This window comes from Sus scrofa, chromosome 4 (genome assembly GCF_000003025.6).
Source record: "Sus scrofa isolate TJ Tabasco breed Duroc chromosome 4, Sscrofa11.1, whole genome shotgun sequence".
Lineage (NCBI taxonomy): Eukaryota > Metazoa > Chordata > Mammalia > Artiodactyla > Suidae > Sus > Sus scrofa.
The window spans coordinates 93,452,146-93,470,360 of NC_010446.5; the positions used below are offsets into that span (position 1 = coordinate 93,452,146).

General features: G+C 50.9%; 1 protein-coding gene across 5 annotated transcripts; it reads right to left on the reverse strand.

Annotated features, from left to right (window-relative positions):
• Nucleotides 10,161–16,249, reverse strand: HAPLN2 (hyaluronan and proteoglycan link protein 2). Of its 5 annotated transcripts, XM_003355142.5 has the most exons (8): nucleotides 15,510–16,242; nucleotides 15,285–15,329; nucleotides 14,884–14,942; nucleotides 12,367–12,478; nucleotides 11,807–12,160; nucleotides 11,499–11,615; nucleotides 11,186–11,368; nucleotides 10,161–10,784 (listed from the first exon to the last, which is right to left on the reverse strand). In XM_003355142.5, exons 4-8 carry the CDS (start codon nucleotides 12,452–12,454, stop codon nucleotides 10,504–10,506), a joined length of 1,023 nt encoding a protein of 340 aa, XP_003355190.2. In that variant the 5' UTR covers nucleotides 12,455–12,478; nucleotides 14,884–14,942; nucleotides 15,285–15,329; nucleotides 15,510–16,242; the 3' UTR covers nucleotides 10,161–10,503. The 5 variants fall into 5 exon arrangements, with proteins under 5 accessions (XP_003355190.2, XP_020945327.1, XP_020945328.1 ...); XM_021089668.1 differs by lacking the exon at nucleotides 10,161–10,784 and having other exon boundaries at nucleotides 10,818–11,368; nucleotides 14,884–14,945; nucleotides 15,510–16,249; XM_021089669.1 differs by lacking the exon at nucleotides 10,161–10,784 and having other exon boundaries at nucleotides 10,818–11,368; nucleotides 14,884–14,945; nucleotides 15,285–15,378; nucleotides 15,510–16,249.

Sequence of the window (18,215 nt, forward strand, 5' to 3'; positions counted from 1 at the left end):
AGGAGAAAGAGACCTTAGTTGATTCTCTTCATTAAATGAATACTAACTGAATGTCCACTATGGACTAGGCACTGTTTTGGGCCTTAGGAATGCTGTCCCACGTTCTCCAGTAGGGAAGAGGGTGGGGATCTGAGAAGGTCTTTGGGGACAGATCCAGGCAACCTCTAGGGAGCCCTAGGACCACTCTGTGCACCCCCAGATCCTGCATGAGCTGAGAGACAGTGTCAGCCTGGGTGCCTGCCTCCAGCCCAACCCCCTCAGAGGCTCGTCTCCACACCAGCTTGATGGGGCTTGAGCCGAGCCAGGCAGGGCCAGGCAATCAAGTGGCTGAAATTCAATCCCAATGGTGGCTCACATGTAACCACAATTCTTGCCTCAGGGAAACCTGGCTGTGACCAGAGAAGACAGAGAAAGTGACCTTCCTCGCCACCTCCCCTCGTGACTACAAATGTGGCACATTTCAGTGCCCCGAGGGAGTCTAACCTTGACGGAGGCCAGCAGCACCTGGGTGTGGACAAGAGCTGGTACCAGACAAGCTGTTCCAAGAGGCAGACTCCTGGTGGGAAACCAGACCTGGTGAGAACAGTTGGCTGGTGCTGTGAAGATCTTGGTGAGGGCAGGACTCTGGGCTCATGGGCACTGGTGTCAAACTCCTGTTCTACCATTTGCAGTGGCAAAACCTTGGGAGGGTCTTTGCTTCTCCGGAATAGCTTCTTCTTCTGTACAACGTGCTGAAAGCTCTCTGCTGCACTGGGTAACATCCACCTGGGCCAGGAGTTCCCGTTGTGGTGCAGCGGTCAACGAATCTGACTAGGAACCATGAGGTTATGGGTTCAATCCCTGGCCTCACTCAGTGGGTTAAGGATCCCACGTTGCTGTGGCTGTGGCTGTGGCCGGTGGCTACAGCTCCGATTAGACCCCTAGCCTGGGAACCTCCATATGCTGCAAGAGCAACTCAAGAAAAGGCAAAAAGACAAAAAAAAAAAAAATCTACTTGGGCCAATAGGCACTCAGCCCATGGCTTGAGCTCAACAAAATCTCATTCTTTTTTCTTTCATTCTTTCTTTTTAAATTGAAGTATAGTTGATTTATAATATTGTGTTCCTTTCCAGTGTACAGCAACAAAATCTAATTCTTTTTTTCTTTTTTCAATGGGCACACTCACAGCATATGGAAGTTCTTGGGCCTGAGCAGCAGCTGTGGCACCACTGGATCCTTTAACCCACTGCACTGGGCCAGGCATTGAACCCATACCTCTGCAGCAACCCGAGCCACTGCAGTTGAATTTCATAACCCACTGCATCATGGCAGGAATTACAACAAATTCTAATTCTTTTCCTTGGCTAGTCATACGCACACACCCTGTCCGGGAAGTCAGTGGGTCACAACCCCATGAATAGGAGAGAGGGCTCATTATTTGAGAGGAGTCCTTTCCCAAGGATTTCCCAGGGGAGGAACGAGCACCTCCCCAAGACTTTCCAACATTTCCAGCTGTAAAAATTCATACCGAAAGTCTAACCTGCACTTCTTTTGGCAATTTCTGCTCAGGGACTTTTTTTGTCTTTTTAAGGCCTCACCGGTGGCATATGGAGGTTCCCAGGCAAGGGGTTGAATCGGAGATGTAGCTGCCAGCCTACACCACAGCCACAACACCAGATCTGAGCCACGTCTGTGACCTATACCACAGCTCACGGCAACCAGACCCTTAACCCACTGAGCGAGGCCAGGGATCAAACCCTCATCCTCATGGATCCTAGTCGGGTTTGTTACCACTGAGCCACCATGGAGGTCCTCAGGGACTTTCTTTACTTGCTTCCTGACCCATGGCCATGGGACAACCACCCCTCCCCCATATCTCTCTCCTCTTTCTGAGAAGAGGTGCAAACCAAGCCCTCCCCCCTCTAAGACTCAGAAAGGGATCCTCAAAGACTGGCTGAAAGCAAACAGGATCAACAGAAGCAGGAAGAATGAATGACAGATTTCAAGGAGAACTTCCTGCCCCAGTAACAGGAGAATATTTCAAGTATCTTCTAGATGAGGAAACTGAGACCCAAGTGATGAAGTGACTGCCCAGTCACATGGCATGTAACTGACATGACGGAAAACCAAGGCTCTTGACTTCCAGGCCAGGGTTCTTGCCAGCGCCTCCAGCAGTCTGTCTCAGGGGAGAGAAAATGCGGAGGGTTGGGGTGGGGAGGTAAAGAGAAAGAGAGAAGGAGGAGGAGGAAGAGGCAGCTCCTCTCCCTCTTCCTCATCAACAGCGGGCGGTCTCCCAGCCTTCTGGGCTCTGGGGAGTGTTCCAGTCTCTCTGGATGAGAATAATCCATCTCTCACCTGTCTCCCCCCAGCATCCCTCATCCAGGTCAAAGCTGAGGCCATGACCCCAGTTCAGGAAACAGAATCTCTCCTCCAAGTTCTAGCATCCTAATCTTCCCCCATCTCCAGTGTGAGCCCTGGGCCTTCTTCCCTGGATTCCCAGCCACAGCGGCCACAGGGAGAGCCCGTCCTTCCAGCCTCTTGAACACCTGCCCCCACTTCCCCAGACTTGGGGGTGGGGGGCCAAGCAGCTTGGTTCCTCTCCGAGGCTCCGCACATCACACAGGCACCTGGATCCTGTGCCATAGGACGTGGGAGTGGGGCTGAAGAGGGGGGATGGACACGGCGCTGAACGCTGGCACAGCTGTGTTTGGAGAATAGGGGCTTTGATAGCTTCTGAAAGGGGCCAGGAAGCACGGGACCCCAGCGGGTGGCGGGAGTAGGGGGGCAGGAATAGCTGGGTGTAGCTCTGAGGGCTCCTGCAGCTGACCTGGGGGTGGGAAGGGAAGTAGGGTGGTGGGGAGACATACAAGCTGATCAGCACTGTGGGAGGGAGCCCCTGCTGCGTGAGCGGAAGCCAACTGCCCCCACACCTGCGCAGACAGACCCTCAGTTTGAGGGCTGCAAACTCATGTGCGCAGAGGAGACCACCAGCCTGTTTCACGAAGAACAGCTGGGGGAACTGAAAGGCTCAACCCTGAGTACATCCAAATCCACTTATTTTTTTTTTTGTCCTTTTGTCCTTTTTAGGGCCTCACCCGCGGCATATGGAGGTTCCCAGGCTAGGGGTCCAATCGGAGCTACAGCCGCCGGCCTACACCACAGCCACAGCAACACAGGATCCGAGCCACATCTGCGACCTACACCACAGCTCACAGCAATGCTGGATCCTTAACCCACTGAGCGAGGCCAGGGATGGAACCTGCAACCTCGTGGTTCCTAGTCGGATTCGTTTCCGCTGCACCACGAGAGAAACTCCCAAATCCACTACTAGAGAGAAAGCAGCTTCCATGCGCAAGGCTCCCTGCAGCCCCCCTCCCGACTCCCTGATGCGGGGAGACTGCTCATTTTCTGTGCTGCTGAGGCAGGTACTGGTCTCTCTGAGCCTCAGTTTCTTCATCTGTAAAATGGTAATAACACCTTATTTTATGGTCTTGATATTGGAAACATTGGAATGTTTTATATAATTAAAATACAAAATTGAATTTGAAGGGAATCACTTTATTTGTTTATTTATTTAGTCTTTTTAGGGCCACACCTGTGGCCTATGGAGGTTTCCAGGCTAGGGGGTCGAATCAGAGCTGTAGCCACTGGTCTGTGCCAGAGAAACAGCAACACCAGATCCAAGCCACCTCTGCAACCCTACACCACAACTCACAGCAATACCGGATCCTTAACCCACTGAGCAAGGCCAGGGATCGAACCTGCGTCCTCATGGATGCTAATCAGATTCATTTCCACTGAGCCACGAAGGGAACTCCAAAGGAATTAATTTTATATAAATTTAAACAGAGGAAAACTGATGCAATCCCTAAAAATTTAAAACAAACGAAACGTGGGTTCCCATCATGGCTCAGTGGAAACAAACCCAGCTAGTATCCATGAAGATTGGGTTCAATCCCCGGCCTTGCTCAGTGGGTTAAGGTTCCACATTGCTGTGAACTGTGGTGTAGATCAAAGACATGTCTTGGATCCTGAGTTGCTGTGGCTGTGGTGTAGGCCAGCAGCTGCAGTTCTAATTTGACCCCTAGCCTGGGAACTCCCATATGCCATGCCAGAGGCCCTTCAAAAAATAAATAAATAAATAAGAAACAAATGAACAAATGCATGTAATTACATATGGAGTTGGAGGCAAAGCCACACAGAAGAATTTTCTTTCAAGTGATTATAAAACTCAGCATTTTGACTATAGATCCCTAAGAACAAAAAGAACCACAGAGATATCTTACAGTTGGCATTATTATTTTGAAAAGCGCTATTTATAATGACAAAGCAAATAAGTAATTATAGTAATGGTGTTTGGAACTGAGATTTCCAGTGTAAGAAAAGGAAAGTTAAGCAAAAACTGCTAATCTTAAATCTGAATTGGAAATAACAGCATGAACTCATGATTTGCATATTTATCTTCTGTCTACTGAGAAGGCTTAGAAACAGTGACAAATCAATAACAGTGAATAACCCTTGTGTCCAGCCTGTGGTCTCTAAATAGTACTTTTCACTAAAAGGAACTCTTTGGAGAAATTCCAGGTCTTGGGCAGGATAGCTTGTCATACTTGAGAATAAGGAGAATAAGGAAGCTATGAAATTCAGGTCAGGCTCATGTCAGAAGGACCCAGTAGCCAACTTGAGAAGACGCCCACTGGCTGAAGATGAAACACCATCAGCATTAAGCTGAATAATGACTGTAAGAGATTGAAAAAGGTCAAATGGATAAAAAGTCCGTGAGTTCGTAATGATACTAAAAAATAAAATTAGGAGTTCCCGTGGTGGCTGAGTGGGTTAAGAATCTGACTAGTATCCATGAGGATGCAGGTTCCATCCCTGGCCTCACTCAGTGGGTTAAGGATCCTGGGTTGTTATGAGCTGTGGTGTGGGTAGCAGAGGTGACTTGGATCCCATGTGGCTGTGGCTGTGGCGGAGGCCAGCAGCTGTAGCTCCAATTCAACCCCTAGCCTGGGAACCTCCATATGCAGCCCTAAAAAAAAAAAAAAAAAAAAAAAAAAAAGGCAAATTAAGTAAATAAATAATAAGATCACTGGTCACCTCTGCCCATTGACAGGATATAAACTCACAATTTTGAAAATGAATGGGGTACAGCAGACCCTGCTGGGGCCCCCACCCACATACCCTTTGCAGTCACCTTGATAAACCAAAGGCTGCTGACTGGCTGAGGATTAGTTTCAGATGTGGAGGTACGCTTGGCCTAAGCACAAGGCAAATCAAAACAGCCCTGGAAACAGCCCTCAGTGACAGAGGGCGAGCTGATAGCCTGAAGTCTCAGCCCCTGGCCTCTCAGGTAGGAACACTGTGAGCCAAGCTCCCCATAGCCTCCCAGAGCTCCCGGCGGCTTTGAGCTCCAGCTGGCCACAGTCATCACCTGCCCAACTATTTGGATTATTTACTTATTTATTAGACTCCTTCTCTTTCCTGTTTTTCCCTTTCCTATTAAGATCTGGGAATTTACAGGCATTCTCTTGTGGTGCAGTGGGTTTAGGATCCGGCCTTGTCACTGCAGCAGCTTGGGCTGCTGCTGTGGAGCAGGTTTGATCCCTGACCCAGGAACTTCTATATGCCACAGGCATGGCCAAAAACAAAAAGAAAGAAAGAAAGAAAAGATCTGGGAATTTTCAGAGTCACTGAGTCATGAGCACACACGTGTGCGGTCATGGCGGCAATCCAAAATGGGACATTGTGGAGTTCCTGTTGTGGTGCGGTGGTTAACAAATCCAACTAGGAACCATGAGGTTGCAGGTTCAATCCCTGGCCTTGCTCAGTGGGTTAAGGATCCGGCGTTGCCAGGAGCCATAGTGTAGGTTGCAGATGCAGCTCGGATCCCACGTTGCTGCGGTTCTGGTGTGGGCCAGTGGCTACAGCTCCGATTAGACTCCTAGCTTGGGAACTCCATGTGCCATGGGAGCAGCCCTAGAAAAGGCAAAAAAACAAAACAACAACAACAACAACAAAAAAGGGACATTGTGACTGGGTGTGAATAAATACAGTCATACCCAGGACAGTGAGCAGGAGGCCCAGGCTCCCATATTACCTGTCCCTGTTGCACCTTTGCCTCTTTCTCAGCTCACCCTATAGCCTTGTAGGGTTTGTCTGTGACTAGGAGTCAGAGGAAGAAAAAGCCCATGCCTGGCTCGTGGATGGGTCACTGTGATAGAATGATGAAAGCTAATCACGGGCTGTTACTACACTACAGCCCCACTCAGGGCTGGCCATGAAAGAGTGGTGGGAGAGGATCCCCCCCAAGAGGGTGTTTCAAGCAGTGAGAGAGGTGACTTGAGAGAAGTATATACATGGACCTTTTTTTTGTGGCTACCCTGCAACATAGGGAGCTCCCAGGCCAGGGGTCTGATCCCATCTACAGTCCCAAATTATGCTGCAGCCGCGGCAACACTGGATCCCCAAACCACTAGGCCAGGCTGGGGATTGAACCCGTGACCCAGAGCTCCTGAGAGGCTGCCGATCCAGTTGCGCCACAGCGGGAGCTGCTGTACATGGGCTCTTGAGCAGTGGCAAATGGCTTGGTTGATTGGTCAGGCCAGGAAAGGGCGATGCTGGAGGGTTGGAGATAAGGAAGTCTAGGGAAGAGCCATATGGAGGGACTGACAGGATTGGGCATTGTGTCTTCTGGCAGTAGCCTTTAAGAGCATTCACAGCAGAGGAGACATTGAACCACCAGGAGGACAGAAGGACTCCAGTGGATGACAGCCAGACTTTGTCCTCCACCACGGGCTTGCGCAGTGAGCCCATGAATGGAGTAGTTGTGGCAGTAAAGATGGAGGCTATGCAAGGCTCAGCAGCATGGGCTCCCTCTCACCAAGGCTTATCTAGCTACTGCCCTGCTGAATGTTTGGCTTGTCAGCCACAGAGACAGATGCTAAAACCTCAACATCCATACCACCCCTCAAAGAAACCAACTAGCAGAGTTCCTGTTGTAGCTCAGCGGTAATAAATCTGACTAGTATCCATGAGGAGTTCCCGTCGTGGTGCAGCGGAAAGGAATCTGACTAGGAACCATGAGGTTGCAGGTTCGATCCCTGGCCTCACTCAGTGGGTTAAGGATCCGGCATTTGCCATGAGCTGTGGTGTGGTCTCAGAGGCGGCTCGGATCCCATGTGACTATGGCTGTTGTGTAGGCCGGCAGCTCCAGCTCCAATGCAACCCCTAACCTGGGAACATCCATATGCTTCAGGTGAAGCCGTAAAAAGACAAAAAAATTAAAGATTTTTTCAAAATAAAGAAAAGCCATCTTCCTACAGGCTGAGCTGTGAGGCCCAGGATCTTGACTTTCTGGCGTTCTGACTCCATAATAGTCCAGAACTTAGAAAACTCAGAAGAGTGGGGGAGTGGTGACTACCAGTGTGTCCCAGAATGCAGACTGCCCTCCTTGCTGCTCATCGTAGGTATTGGTGCTGGTGCAGTTCTTCTAGGCCCAAGTAGAATCGCTCTTTCCTGCCCCCTGGCGGTTGAGTGGGGGCATGTGTTTAGTTCTGGAGAATGAGTTGTGGGCTAGACAGGCGTCTTTGGGTGCTGTGGCTATTAATTGATTGTATGAGACCCTCCAGAGCTCTTTTTATTTTTTTCCTTCTGGTATGGTGATTGACAGCATTTTGAGATCGTGACCGTCCTATTAACCCGGGTCCCTGAATAACTAAAATCAGAAGAGCTTCTTGTTGACCACAGAGCACATGTTGTCCAAGTGAGAAATAAATCTTTATGTTTTGATCACTGAGATTTGGGGGTTCTCTGATTTCACAGCATAATTTAGTTTATCATGATCATACAGCAACCAATTCTACAGGCTACCTGGTAAGAATCTGAATAATAATAACAATAATAATAATAATAATTGTTCTGTTACTGTCATTACTACTCATTAATTATCACAGGTGCCACTTGCTGAGTGGCTCTTATGTGTGCCAGGCATGTACTACCCAGTCCAGGCATTGTCTCCATTACTACTCACAACAAACTTGAGAGGCAGATATTATTATCCTATGACTAAAGATGAGAAAACCAAAGCTTAGGAACCAGCAAAAATATTTCATTTGATATATGAAGGTTACTGAAGGTGCTGTTCATTTGATCATTCTCTGTCCCTTTTATAAAATCCCATAGGGGAGTTCCCGTTGTGGCTCAGCGCTAACGAACCCAACTAGTATCCATGAGGATTCAGGTTCGATCCCTGGCCTTGCTCAGTGAGTTAAGGATCCAGTGTTGCCATGAGCTGCAGATATGCTGTGATAAAGACCTAAAAAGATTTTTTTTAAAAAGTTCCCATGGGGTGAATTCTCTTTAACAATTATTGCAAGAATCCTTTTGGAAAGCAATTTTACAACATGTATCAAATGCCATTAGAAAGTTCATTCTGGATGAGCAATGAGAACTATATCTAGTCACTTATGATGAAGCATGATAATATGAGAAAAAGAATGTATACATGTATGTGTGACTGGGTCACCTTGCTGTACAGTAGAAAACTGACAGAACACTGTAAACCAGCTATGATGGAAAAAATAAAAATCATTAAAAAAAAAAAAAAGAAAGTTCATTCTCTTGGAGTTCCCACCTTGGTGCAGGGGGTTAAGAATCCGACCTCAGCTTAAGTCGATGCATAGGCACAGGTTCGATCCTCAGCCCTGAGCACTGGCATAAAGGGTCTGGCATTGCCACAGATGCTGTGTAGCAGCTGCAATTGAAAGTCATTTCCTGGCCCAGGAACTTCCACGAATACAGCCATAAAATTTTGTTATAAATAAAGCAAGTTCATAGGGGTGGGGGATGAGCTGGGGGTTTGGGATGAAAATGCCATAAAATTGGGTTATGATGATCATTGTACAACTATAAATGTAATAAAATTCATTAATTCAAAAAAAAAGAAAGAAAGTTCATACTCTGCTCCAGCCATGACTATTCTGCAGCCCAAGTTTTTGTGGAGTAGTTAGATTGCTTGAACAGTAATAATATATATATATATATATATAAATTAATTATATATATATATTAAGGACAATGAATTAATAACACTCGTTTGTCTTTTGAGTTACCGATATGTTTCTTTTAGCCAGATGTTAAGAATGTTCCTGGGGGCAGAGTTAGGAGGGATGGATTGGGGCTTTGCAACTGGCATATACACACTATTGTATATGGAATGGATGGTCAGCAGGGACTTGCTGTATAGCACAAAGAAGTCTACCCAATATTCTGTGATAACATGGGGAAAGAATCTGAAAGAGAAGGGATGTGTGTATAACTGAATCACTTTGCTGTGCAGCAGAACTTATCGCAACATTGTAAATCAACTGTACTTCAATAAAATTTGAAAAAACAGAAAGAGTATTGTCTCTGTGACAGTGAGGTTTGATCCCCAGCCTGGTGCAGTGGGTTAAGGATCTGGTGTTGTGGGAGATGTGGTGTTGATTGCAGCTACGACTTGGATTCAATTTCCCTAGGGGAACTTTCATGTGTCATGGGTTTGGCCGGAAAAAGAAAAAATATGGAAAAAAAAAAAAAAAGAATGTTCCTGGTTCAGTTGCTCCTTTTGCCCCTGCAGCCATGGTGGTGGTGAAGGTAAGCAGAATGCATAGCCACCCTAAGGCATCAAACCTGAGGGGACCTTATTGTGTTGGTTTGCCTCTTCCCTCTTTCCTGTCAGTTGTAACAACGAAATCACTTTCCTACCTTTAATCATAATCATGCAAACCCTTCTGGGAGACTGACAGGTTCCAAACACATTTTGAGATTTGCTAGCAGCACTGTGTATTTGTTCTGCTGTGCCCAGGAGCTAGGCCTGGGGGTTTGGAGCGCCCCGGCCAATGTGAGCTAGAGTAATCTTAGGTGAGTGTGTGGCGCCGCCGCGTGGTGCCTGGCACAACACCACCCGGGGTTCATTTGTTTCTATCCCGGGACAGGGCTGCCCACGCGCCTCCAATTTTCCTTATGCCTTTCGGTAACTTCTCCTCTCAGTCGCTACTCTCTTGCAGGCTCACCCATCAGAGGCAGTAGCGCCTCCTCTTACTCTGCTTCCTAGGAGCGCCGTCAACACCCTGGATCCAAAGTCTTCCACCTCGACCCCCCACGCCTCGTCGCGCTTACAGCTTCGCCCAACACAAAAAGTCCTCAAGTTATTTTATTACTGTATACAGAATCAGTTAATGCCCCCCCCCCCCGACTCTCCTTCCGCCACCTAGCGTGGGCTGCACGGTTGGCTGAGGCACGCGAACCGCCTCAGGTCCTAGGGTAATAGCCGTGCACCGCCACCGGGGGCGCCACCAACTCCTCTCTCTGACGCCCCGGCCAGCCGGGATCCGTAGCCTGCAGCCCTAGCCCGGGAAGGCGGGTCAAGAGGGGTTGCTTTTCGTCTGGTGGAAGGGGATGCTCTCGGGGAAGGGGCGACAAGAGACCCCTGGCACGATTCCCAGGCTTTGTGGAGCACGCTGGAGGGGGTGCGGTGAACCCCTATTCGGAGTAGCAGTAGGTCCCATAGGCCGCCTGCTGGGGTCTGGGGAAGCCAAAGCTGCGCACTCCGGGATCCGGAAGGCCCCCGCAGCGCGGCCGCGGCGTGGTGATGGGGAAGCGCACGCTGCCGTCAGCCAGCCAGCCGCCGTCGCACTGGTCCAGCCCAGAGAACTTCCAGGCAGCATAGAGGTGCCCGACCTTGGCCACGGTGGCCCCGCGCCGCCGGCACGCAGCATGGGCTTCAGACAGCGTCAGCCGCCCCGGCACGAAGAACACGTGGCCTGGGGACCAAAGCGGGTCATCGACTGACCGAGAGCAAGGCTGGCCGGGGCGCGGCGGGATTCAGACTCTCAGGGAGCAGAATCGAAGGGCAGGTGAGGACGGGTAGGCCCGAGCTTGGGTAGGAGGAGTGGGATGTTGAGGCCGGGTGTGCAGGTGAGATTGCGCGAGGCAGGACGGAGCATGGGTGGGCGGAGTGATAGAGGGGCGAGGCCTTGAAGAAACCACGGAGCTGGCCTGGGATCTCCAGGCACCAGCCTTCTACTTTCCCCTCCCCATTCTTCAGGTCGGGGTCCAGGCCCTACTTGTCCTGCCCCGCCTCTTTTACAGGTGAGGTCCAGATCCTTCGCAGCGGTCAGGCCCCGCCCCCTTGGGCGCGAAGGTGGCTGGTCCCGCCCCTTACCTGTCAGCGCCGAGGTGAAGCAGAAGGCGTCGTAGCGGTCGCGCTTCCGGTCGCGGGGCCCGTAGCTGCGGATGCCGGGCCGACCTCGGCCACCGCACGGAGCGCGCGCCGTGAGCACTGGGTAGCGCACGGAGCCCTCGAGCAGCCAGCCCGCGTTACACCAGTCCAGACCCTCGGTCCACGCTGGCGGGAGATGGCGGGGATGGGAGGTGATCCGGAGATTAGAGGCGTCACAGGCCGGGAGTTCGCCTCCGCTGGGGTTCTTGTGACAGCCCGGAGGGCGTCTGGTAGGTGCCCGGGTTCGGCTGCTCACCCTGGTACAGCTGGGAGTAGGTTGCCAGGCGTCCGTCCTGCTCCTCACACGCCTGCTTGGCCTCGTAGTAATTGAACTGGTACCGGCCCCGGCTGGGCTGGTATGGAAACACCACACCTGGGGGTGGCAGACAGCATAGGGAGAAAGAGAAGGGGGAAGGAAGGACGGCGTAGCCTAGGAGAGAGGGCCGGGGAGGGGGGACCCCAGGAGCGGGCGGGGGAGATCCTGGGAGACCCAAGGTAAGTCGGCGGAACACTCGCAAGAGAGGAGCCAGGGCGCGGGGGTGGGGGGGGACCGAAGGGCCTCACCCTCCAGGCGCAAGGTCAGAGCCACACTCTCGTCCTCGATGCCATTGATGAGCTCACAGCGGTACCGGCCCTCGTCCTCCAGGCGCACGCCCGCGATTACCAGGGAGGCGTCCAGCCGGTGCCCTCTTCGCATCCGGGCACGCCCCCCCAGGGGCCCGTAGCCGCGGGCTTGCAGTCCGTTGGTGATGAGGATCGGCGTCTCCCGGAGTTCCCCCGGCTCCACTTTGCTCCAGCGGACCTTGTAGCTGGGAGGCGGGGCGCCCAGGACGCAGGGCAGCGTGGTCGTGGCCCCACGACGAGAGTGAATGACCTCGTGGATGGGAGGCAGGAGGTAGTGGGGGCCAGGGTGGGATGCTGAGCAGAGGGGGCCAGAGTGGCAGGAACCCCCCTGACCCCCAATGTCCCAAATACCTAACCGGATCCCATTTCCCAGACTCCCCCAAACCTCTCCTCTGCTGCTCACTCCATACTGACTCTCAGACCTGAGAGTCCTCCCACAGCTGCCCTTTCCACTCTCCCCACTACTGTTCCCCAGATTCTGGGCCAAACTAAGTTCTTACCTGGGTCCCCCAGGGTTCTGTGGAGGGTGGTGAAGGCCCAAGGGAGAAGGAAGTGGCAGAGCGTGGGGAGACTGAGCCTGCCTTGCATGGTGGGGATTCTGCCCAGCAGGGTCTGCAGGGCACAAAGGGTGGGGACTCCTTAGGACAAAGGGAATGTAGGGTAGGTGAGCAGGGTGGGAGATGAACTCACATCAGGGATTTCCCAGAGGGGACTATCCAGCTGGAAGCCACTGGGGTGGGGAGGAAGGGGCTGAAGTTGGCAAAAGGAAGGTGATAGGTGAGAAGGGGTGGTAACAAGCTCCACCCCCCATGCCCGCCCCCGCCCCCGCCCCCGCCCCCACCACCTCCTGGGCCCATCTGTCTTCTCTCACATCCCTTGAGTCAGCAGGTCCTGATTTGGCACATTCCCTGTCTATCCCCTTCTCAGCACAAGTGCTACTTCCCAAGTCTTCCCTTTAGGCTTGCCAGCTCTGGTCTCTGTCCTTTCCTGACACCCCTTCTCCATCTGAAGCCAGGGTAAATAGGGTCTGGTCACTCTCCTGATTAAAACTGTGACTCCACATTGCCCTGAGGATCAAATCCAGTCTCCTAACCCAGCTTCCAAGGCTCTCTGTGATCCAGCCTCTCCCTGTGCCTCCAGTATCGCCCCCACCCTACCCCTCACCACCTGTGCCCCCTGCACTGTGCCCCAGACATGTTCCGGCTCCAACATAGTCCTAGTTCACCATCACCTTCTTCTTACAGACCACCAGTTTGGGCCTCACCTCCTCTGGCAAACGTTTCCTCTCCCCCCACTTCCTCACCCTGTAGTGCACTGCGATCTGCTCCTCTGGTTCCCCTGCTGCCCTGGACTGGGGACTTTTTTTCTTAAAGTGCTTCTACAAGCAGCTAGATTAGTGTGATTTGAATGTAATACATATGCATATGAAAACTGTGTCAGTGAGCATTCCAGTAATTAACGTTATCAAGTATAAAATGACAAGGCAATTATTTCAAACACAATTGTCTATGTCAGTAGTTGATTCCCCCCTCCTTTTTTTTTTTTTTTTTTTTTTTTTTTTTTTTTTTTTTTGATGAACCTGAGGCATATGGAAGTTCCTGAGCCAGGGACTGAACCGAAGCTGCAGCAGTAACGAGAGCCCCAGCAGAGACAGCAGCAGGTCTTTAATCCCCGGTGCCACAAGGGAACTCCAGTTTTACTCGTTTTTTAAATCTGATTCCTCCACTTCCTAATTGCATGACTCTGAATAAGTTGCTCTCTCTACCTCAATGGCCCCATCAGCAAAATGTGGCGAATAATGGCACGCCTACCTCCCTGAGCACTGCGAAGCTTAGATGAAGTAATATAGGTACGATGCTTAAATAGGGCCTGATAACTAGTAAGGACTATTTATGTTTAGTTGTTATCCGCAGCTCCCAGCATAGTTTCTGGCACACGGCAGGTGCTAAATAAATGTGTGTGTGAATGACTGAGCTCACATTAAGGACTTGTGGAAAGAAGAGGAGGGACAGAGCAAGAGGAAGGAAACACTGAGGAGGAGGCTGAAAGCTGAGGAGCTGAGCTCCATCTTCCTGCAAATGAAAGCTAGAGCATGAAGCAGGAGAGACAGGGGTTAGGCGCAGGAAGGACTTCCCAATGGTTAAAGAGGAAAGCATCTGAGACAGGGACTTGAATGAGGAGAACACTTTTCGTATACAGGGGAATTGGGTAAGCAGAGTGACACTGGGAACCAAGACTGAGGAGCCCACAGTCTCGACAGCCAGCACCAACGCCTTTAAAGTATAAGAGGCTCGAAACTGCTATAAGCACTTTGCAGGCACGGTTTTCTATTTAGTCCCCTTAGCAGTCCTGTGATGTAGGAACAACTCTGAATCTCATTTTTGTTGTTGTTGTTGTTTTTTTAGGGCCACACCTGCAGCATATAGAGGTTCCCAGGCTAGGGGTCCAATCGGAGCTGTAGCTGCTGGCCTATGCCAGAGCAACAGCAACACCAGATCCAAGCCAAGTCTTTGACCTACACCACAGATCATGGCAACGCCAGAACCTTAACCCACTGAGCAAGCCAGGGATCGAACCCGCAACCTCATGGTTCCTAGTTGGATTCGTTTCCGCTGTGCCACGATGGGAACTCCCCTGAATCTCATTTTATACATGCTCAGAGGTGCACACATTTCAGGAAACTTGAGTGAGATCGTATAATTAGCAAGGGGAGGAGTTTGCTGGGACCCGAATCCAGACTTCACATGATGCTCAAGCTCTTAGTCACTGCTCTGCATTTCTTTGTTTCAAAGCAGGCACACACATAGCTTCTTCATACCCCTTATAGAGAGTAAGAGAGCAGCTCCCAGCTCCAGTGCCTCCCCCCCCTTTTTACATTTATAAAATTTTATGGAAGAGAAATATTCATAATTTTGATGGAACAACTTTAGGTATAGTATCAAATTATTTCACTGATAATTATTTTTCTGATCATTCTGATCAATAATATGCTGTAAGGTATTTATTTTGACACTGACCTGTTAGAAGTGAGTCTCTTCACAGGGATGGGGGGAGTGGTGACTGGCAGCTTTCTGTCCTGCTGGAGGAAGGGGTTCCTGGTGAAGGAACTGCCTCCACCCCGGGGAGGTCCAAGCAACTTAGAGCCCCAGAATTTGGGCCCCTGATCAGTGTGGTTTCTTTCCCCTTTTGCCCCTTTAAGGAAAAGCTTCTGCCCTGAGTTCAAAGAAAACTACCAAGAAGTCCCCCCACCCCTCATTCCCCTAAGCCAGGCTAAGTGACTGGGTCCAGCTCCGTGATCGGGCACTTTATCTTTGGCACCCACTGCCCTGGGCCCACGGAAGACACAGGGCTTGGGAAGAGACATGGGAACCCATGAAGAGGGATGAGGGAAAGGAGGCAACCAAGGATGATCAATTACCTGGAATGTTGCAGAGAATCAGCTGCCTTGATTCTTCCAGATGCGCTTGAACCAGAGAAGGGACAGATTGATTGGTGGGTACGAGGATGTTGGGCTGATGGGCATGGGGGTGAACCACAAATGAGGCTCAAAGGTCCATGGGTGTCAGAGCTCCAGCTGCCTGAATTTTTCCATACGGGCCTCCTCTAAGCAGCACCCCTCCCCCTCCCCCAACAAAGTCCTCACCTCCGCCCTCCGGTGCCTGGGTGCGCATCTCCTATGGGAAGAGACTCTCCAGGTGGGAACCAGACTTCCAGGACTTCCAGCTGCTTCAAGAAACCTGACCCCTTCTGTCCAGCTCCCCTGTCTGTCGTCTGGCTGTCCTTTGCTTCTCTGTCCCCACCCCGTCGGAAGCACAATTTCCCATTGTCTCCTTCTTTTTCCCTATTGTTGAATAACAGGGGCCCTTTCTTTATCCTCTGGGTAATGGCAGCGAAATGTCAACAGCTGGGGATGTGGGATGCAGGACCGGCTGGCACACATCACCGGAAAAAGGGTCTGGATGGGGGCGGGCCCAGAACAGGAACTGACATCCCCAAGGAGAAGCAAATGGGGAGGGGGAGAGAGAAGGTTGATGAGAAGGTTAAAATGGGTTCCTCTCAATACTCAAAAGAAATTTTGTGTAAGGCCAAGGGGATAGCTGGGCTCCATGGAGGGCAGAGGGAGTGGGTAACCTTGCAATAGGAGAGATGGAAGGACTTTGGGAAGCTCTCCAAGGGAGGTCATCTTATTTGTCCCCTAGTTCCCCAGCTCCTCCTTCCCCAGCAGATGGAGAATATTAAAGTTCTTGAGACCCTTCACCTCCCCCGGTGGAGATGCACTTCTCAAAAATTCCTCTTCGGAGTTCCCGTTGTGGCGCAGTGGTTAACGAATCCGACTAGGAACAATGAGGTTACGGGTTCGATCCCTGCCCTTGCTCAGTGGTTTAAGGATCCGGCGTTGCTGTGGTGTAGGTCACAGATGTGGCTCGGATCCCATGTTGCCGTGGCTGTGGTATAGGCCGGTGGCTACAGCTCTGATTAGACCCCTAGCCTGGGAACCTCCATATGCCGCGGGAGTGGCCCAAGAAAAGGCAAAAAGACAAAAAAAAATTCCTCTTATTAGGAAGTTCTTTTTGCAGTCTAAATTCCAGCTGGAGGTGTTTTGTTTTTTTGTTTTGTTTTGTTTTATTACTCAAATGAATTTATCACATCTGTAGTTGTATAATGATCATCACAATCCAATTTCACAGGATTTCCATCCCATAACCCAAGCACATCCCCCCGCCCCCCCCATAGGTTTTTTAATGTCTGTGAGTCAGCATCTGTTCTGCAAAGAAGTTCAGTCTGTCCTTTTTTCAGATTCCACATGTCAGTGAAAGCATCTGATGTTGGTGTCTCATTGTATGACTGACTTCACTTAGCATAATAATTTCTAGGTCCATTCATGTTGCTAAAAATTCTGCTGGTGTTTTTAAAACATTTCTATTGAGGTATAATTTACAAGTAACAAAGTGCAGATCTTCATTGTACATAAACGTTAGCATGTGTGCAGATCTGTAACTACTTTGCCCCAGATCAAGATGTAGGACTTTTCCGACACCCTAAATAAGCCCATTTCTTTTTTGTTTGCTCTCTGTGCAAAGGGAGGGTTTTCTCTGTAAATAGCCATTTAGAAGCATTTCCAGGAGTTTCCATCGTGGCTCAGCAGAAACGAATCCAACTAGGAACCATGAGGTTGTGGGTTCAATCCCTGGCCTCGCTCAGTGGGTTAAGGCTCCAGTGTTGCTGTGGCTGTGGCCTAGGCTGGCAGCGGTAGCTCGGCTTGGACCCCTAGCCTGGGAACCTCCATATGCCGCGGGTGCGGCCCTAAAAAGCACTAAAATAAAATAAAGCGTTTCCACCTTCAAATCCCCTCTTAGCCTTCTTCTCTCTGTAGCTTCGGGTTACTAAATCCTATGCTCTCAGAACTAGAGGGGCCCTCCGGAGGCTCAGCTTCCTCATTTACCAGAGGAAGAAGAGCAGATGGAAGGGAAAGTGACTTGCCCCAGACCACGTGGAATGCAACTGTTGAGTCAAACCTAGAACATTCTGCTGCCCCCCCCCCCCCCCCCCCCGCAATTCCCTCTTCCACTCTTTTCCTCCACTCTCCAAGTCAGTGGAGCTGCAGAGACTTCACTGGGGCCACATTACATAGCGGGGAGCCCAGCCCGACCGCGCTGTTTAGGGATCGAATTGACTGTCTTTTCCCATTCGCGCCATCCCTTCCTCAGCCCTTCCGTCTTCCTCCCGGAGAGAGAAGGACAAACGAGAAGAGACAAATAGCCGCCTGTCTCCTCTGCCGGGACACCGTGATCCGCGCATCTGATTGGCTTCCGCCCAATGCAAACAAACAGCCTCCGGCGGGCAGCGGGCGGCGGAAAGGGAGACGGTCTCGCGCCTCCCTTTCCCCACCCGACTCACCCTTCGCTGCTCCTTTTCCCCAGATCACTCCTGAGTTGTTTGGAGTCTCTGCTTATAAATCTGTAAACGGTTGAGTTGGGCAGGGAGGAAGGCCTGGAACTATTTGATAAATCCTTTGAGGATGGAATAAATATAGCGTGAATATCCAAACTGTTTACTTGGCTCAAGATCACATCCATTCTCAGTTCTCCCCAAAGCCGCTGGGATATAGGAATGGGGTAAGACTGCTCAGGCTCAAGTTGGTGTCTTTTCCCTGAACTGGCATCTTCCCAGGAGAGGCCTTTGCCACTCCTGCAGCTTCCTGACCAGGGAGGGTGAGGTGGAATCGTCCAGAACAAGCATGGAGTCCTGACCCCCCAGACTCAGCCTCCATCCTCCAGGCATGCCCAGCTAACCAATTTTCTGGATCCTTGGTGATGGCAGGCATGGTCCCGGTGCACTGCTGGGATTG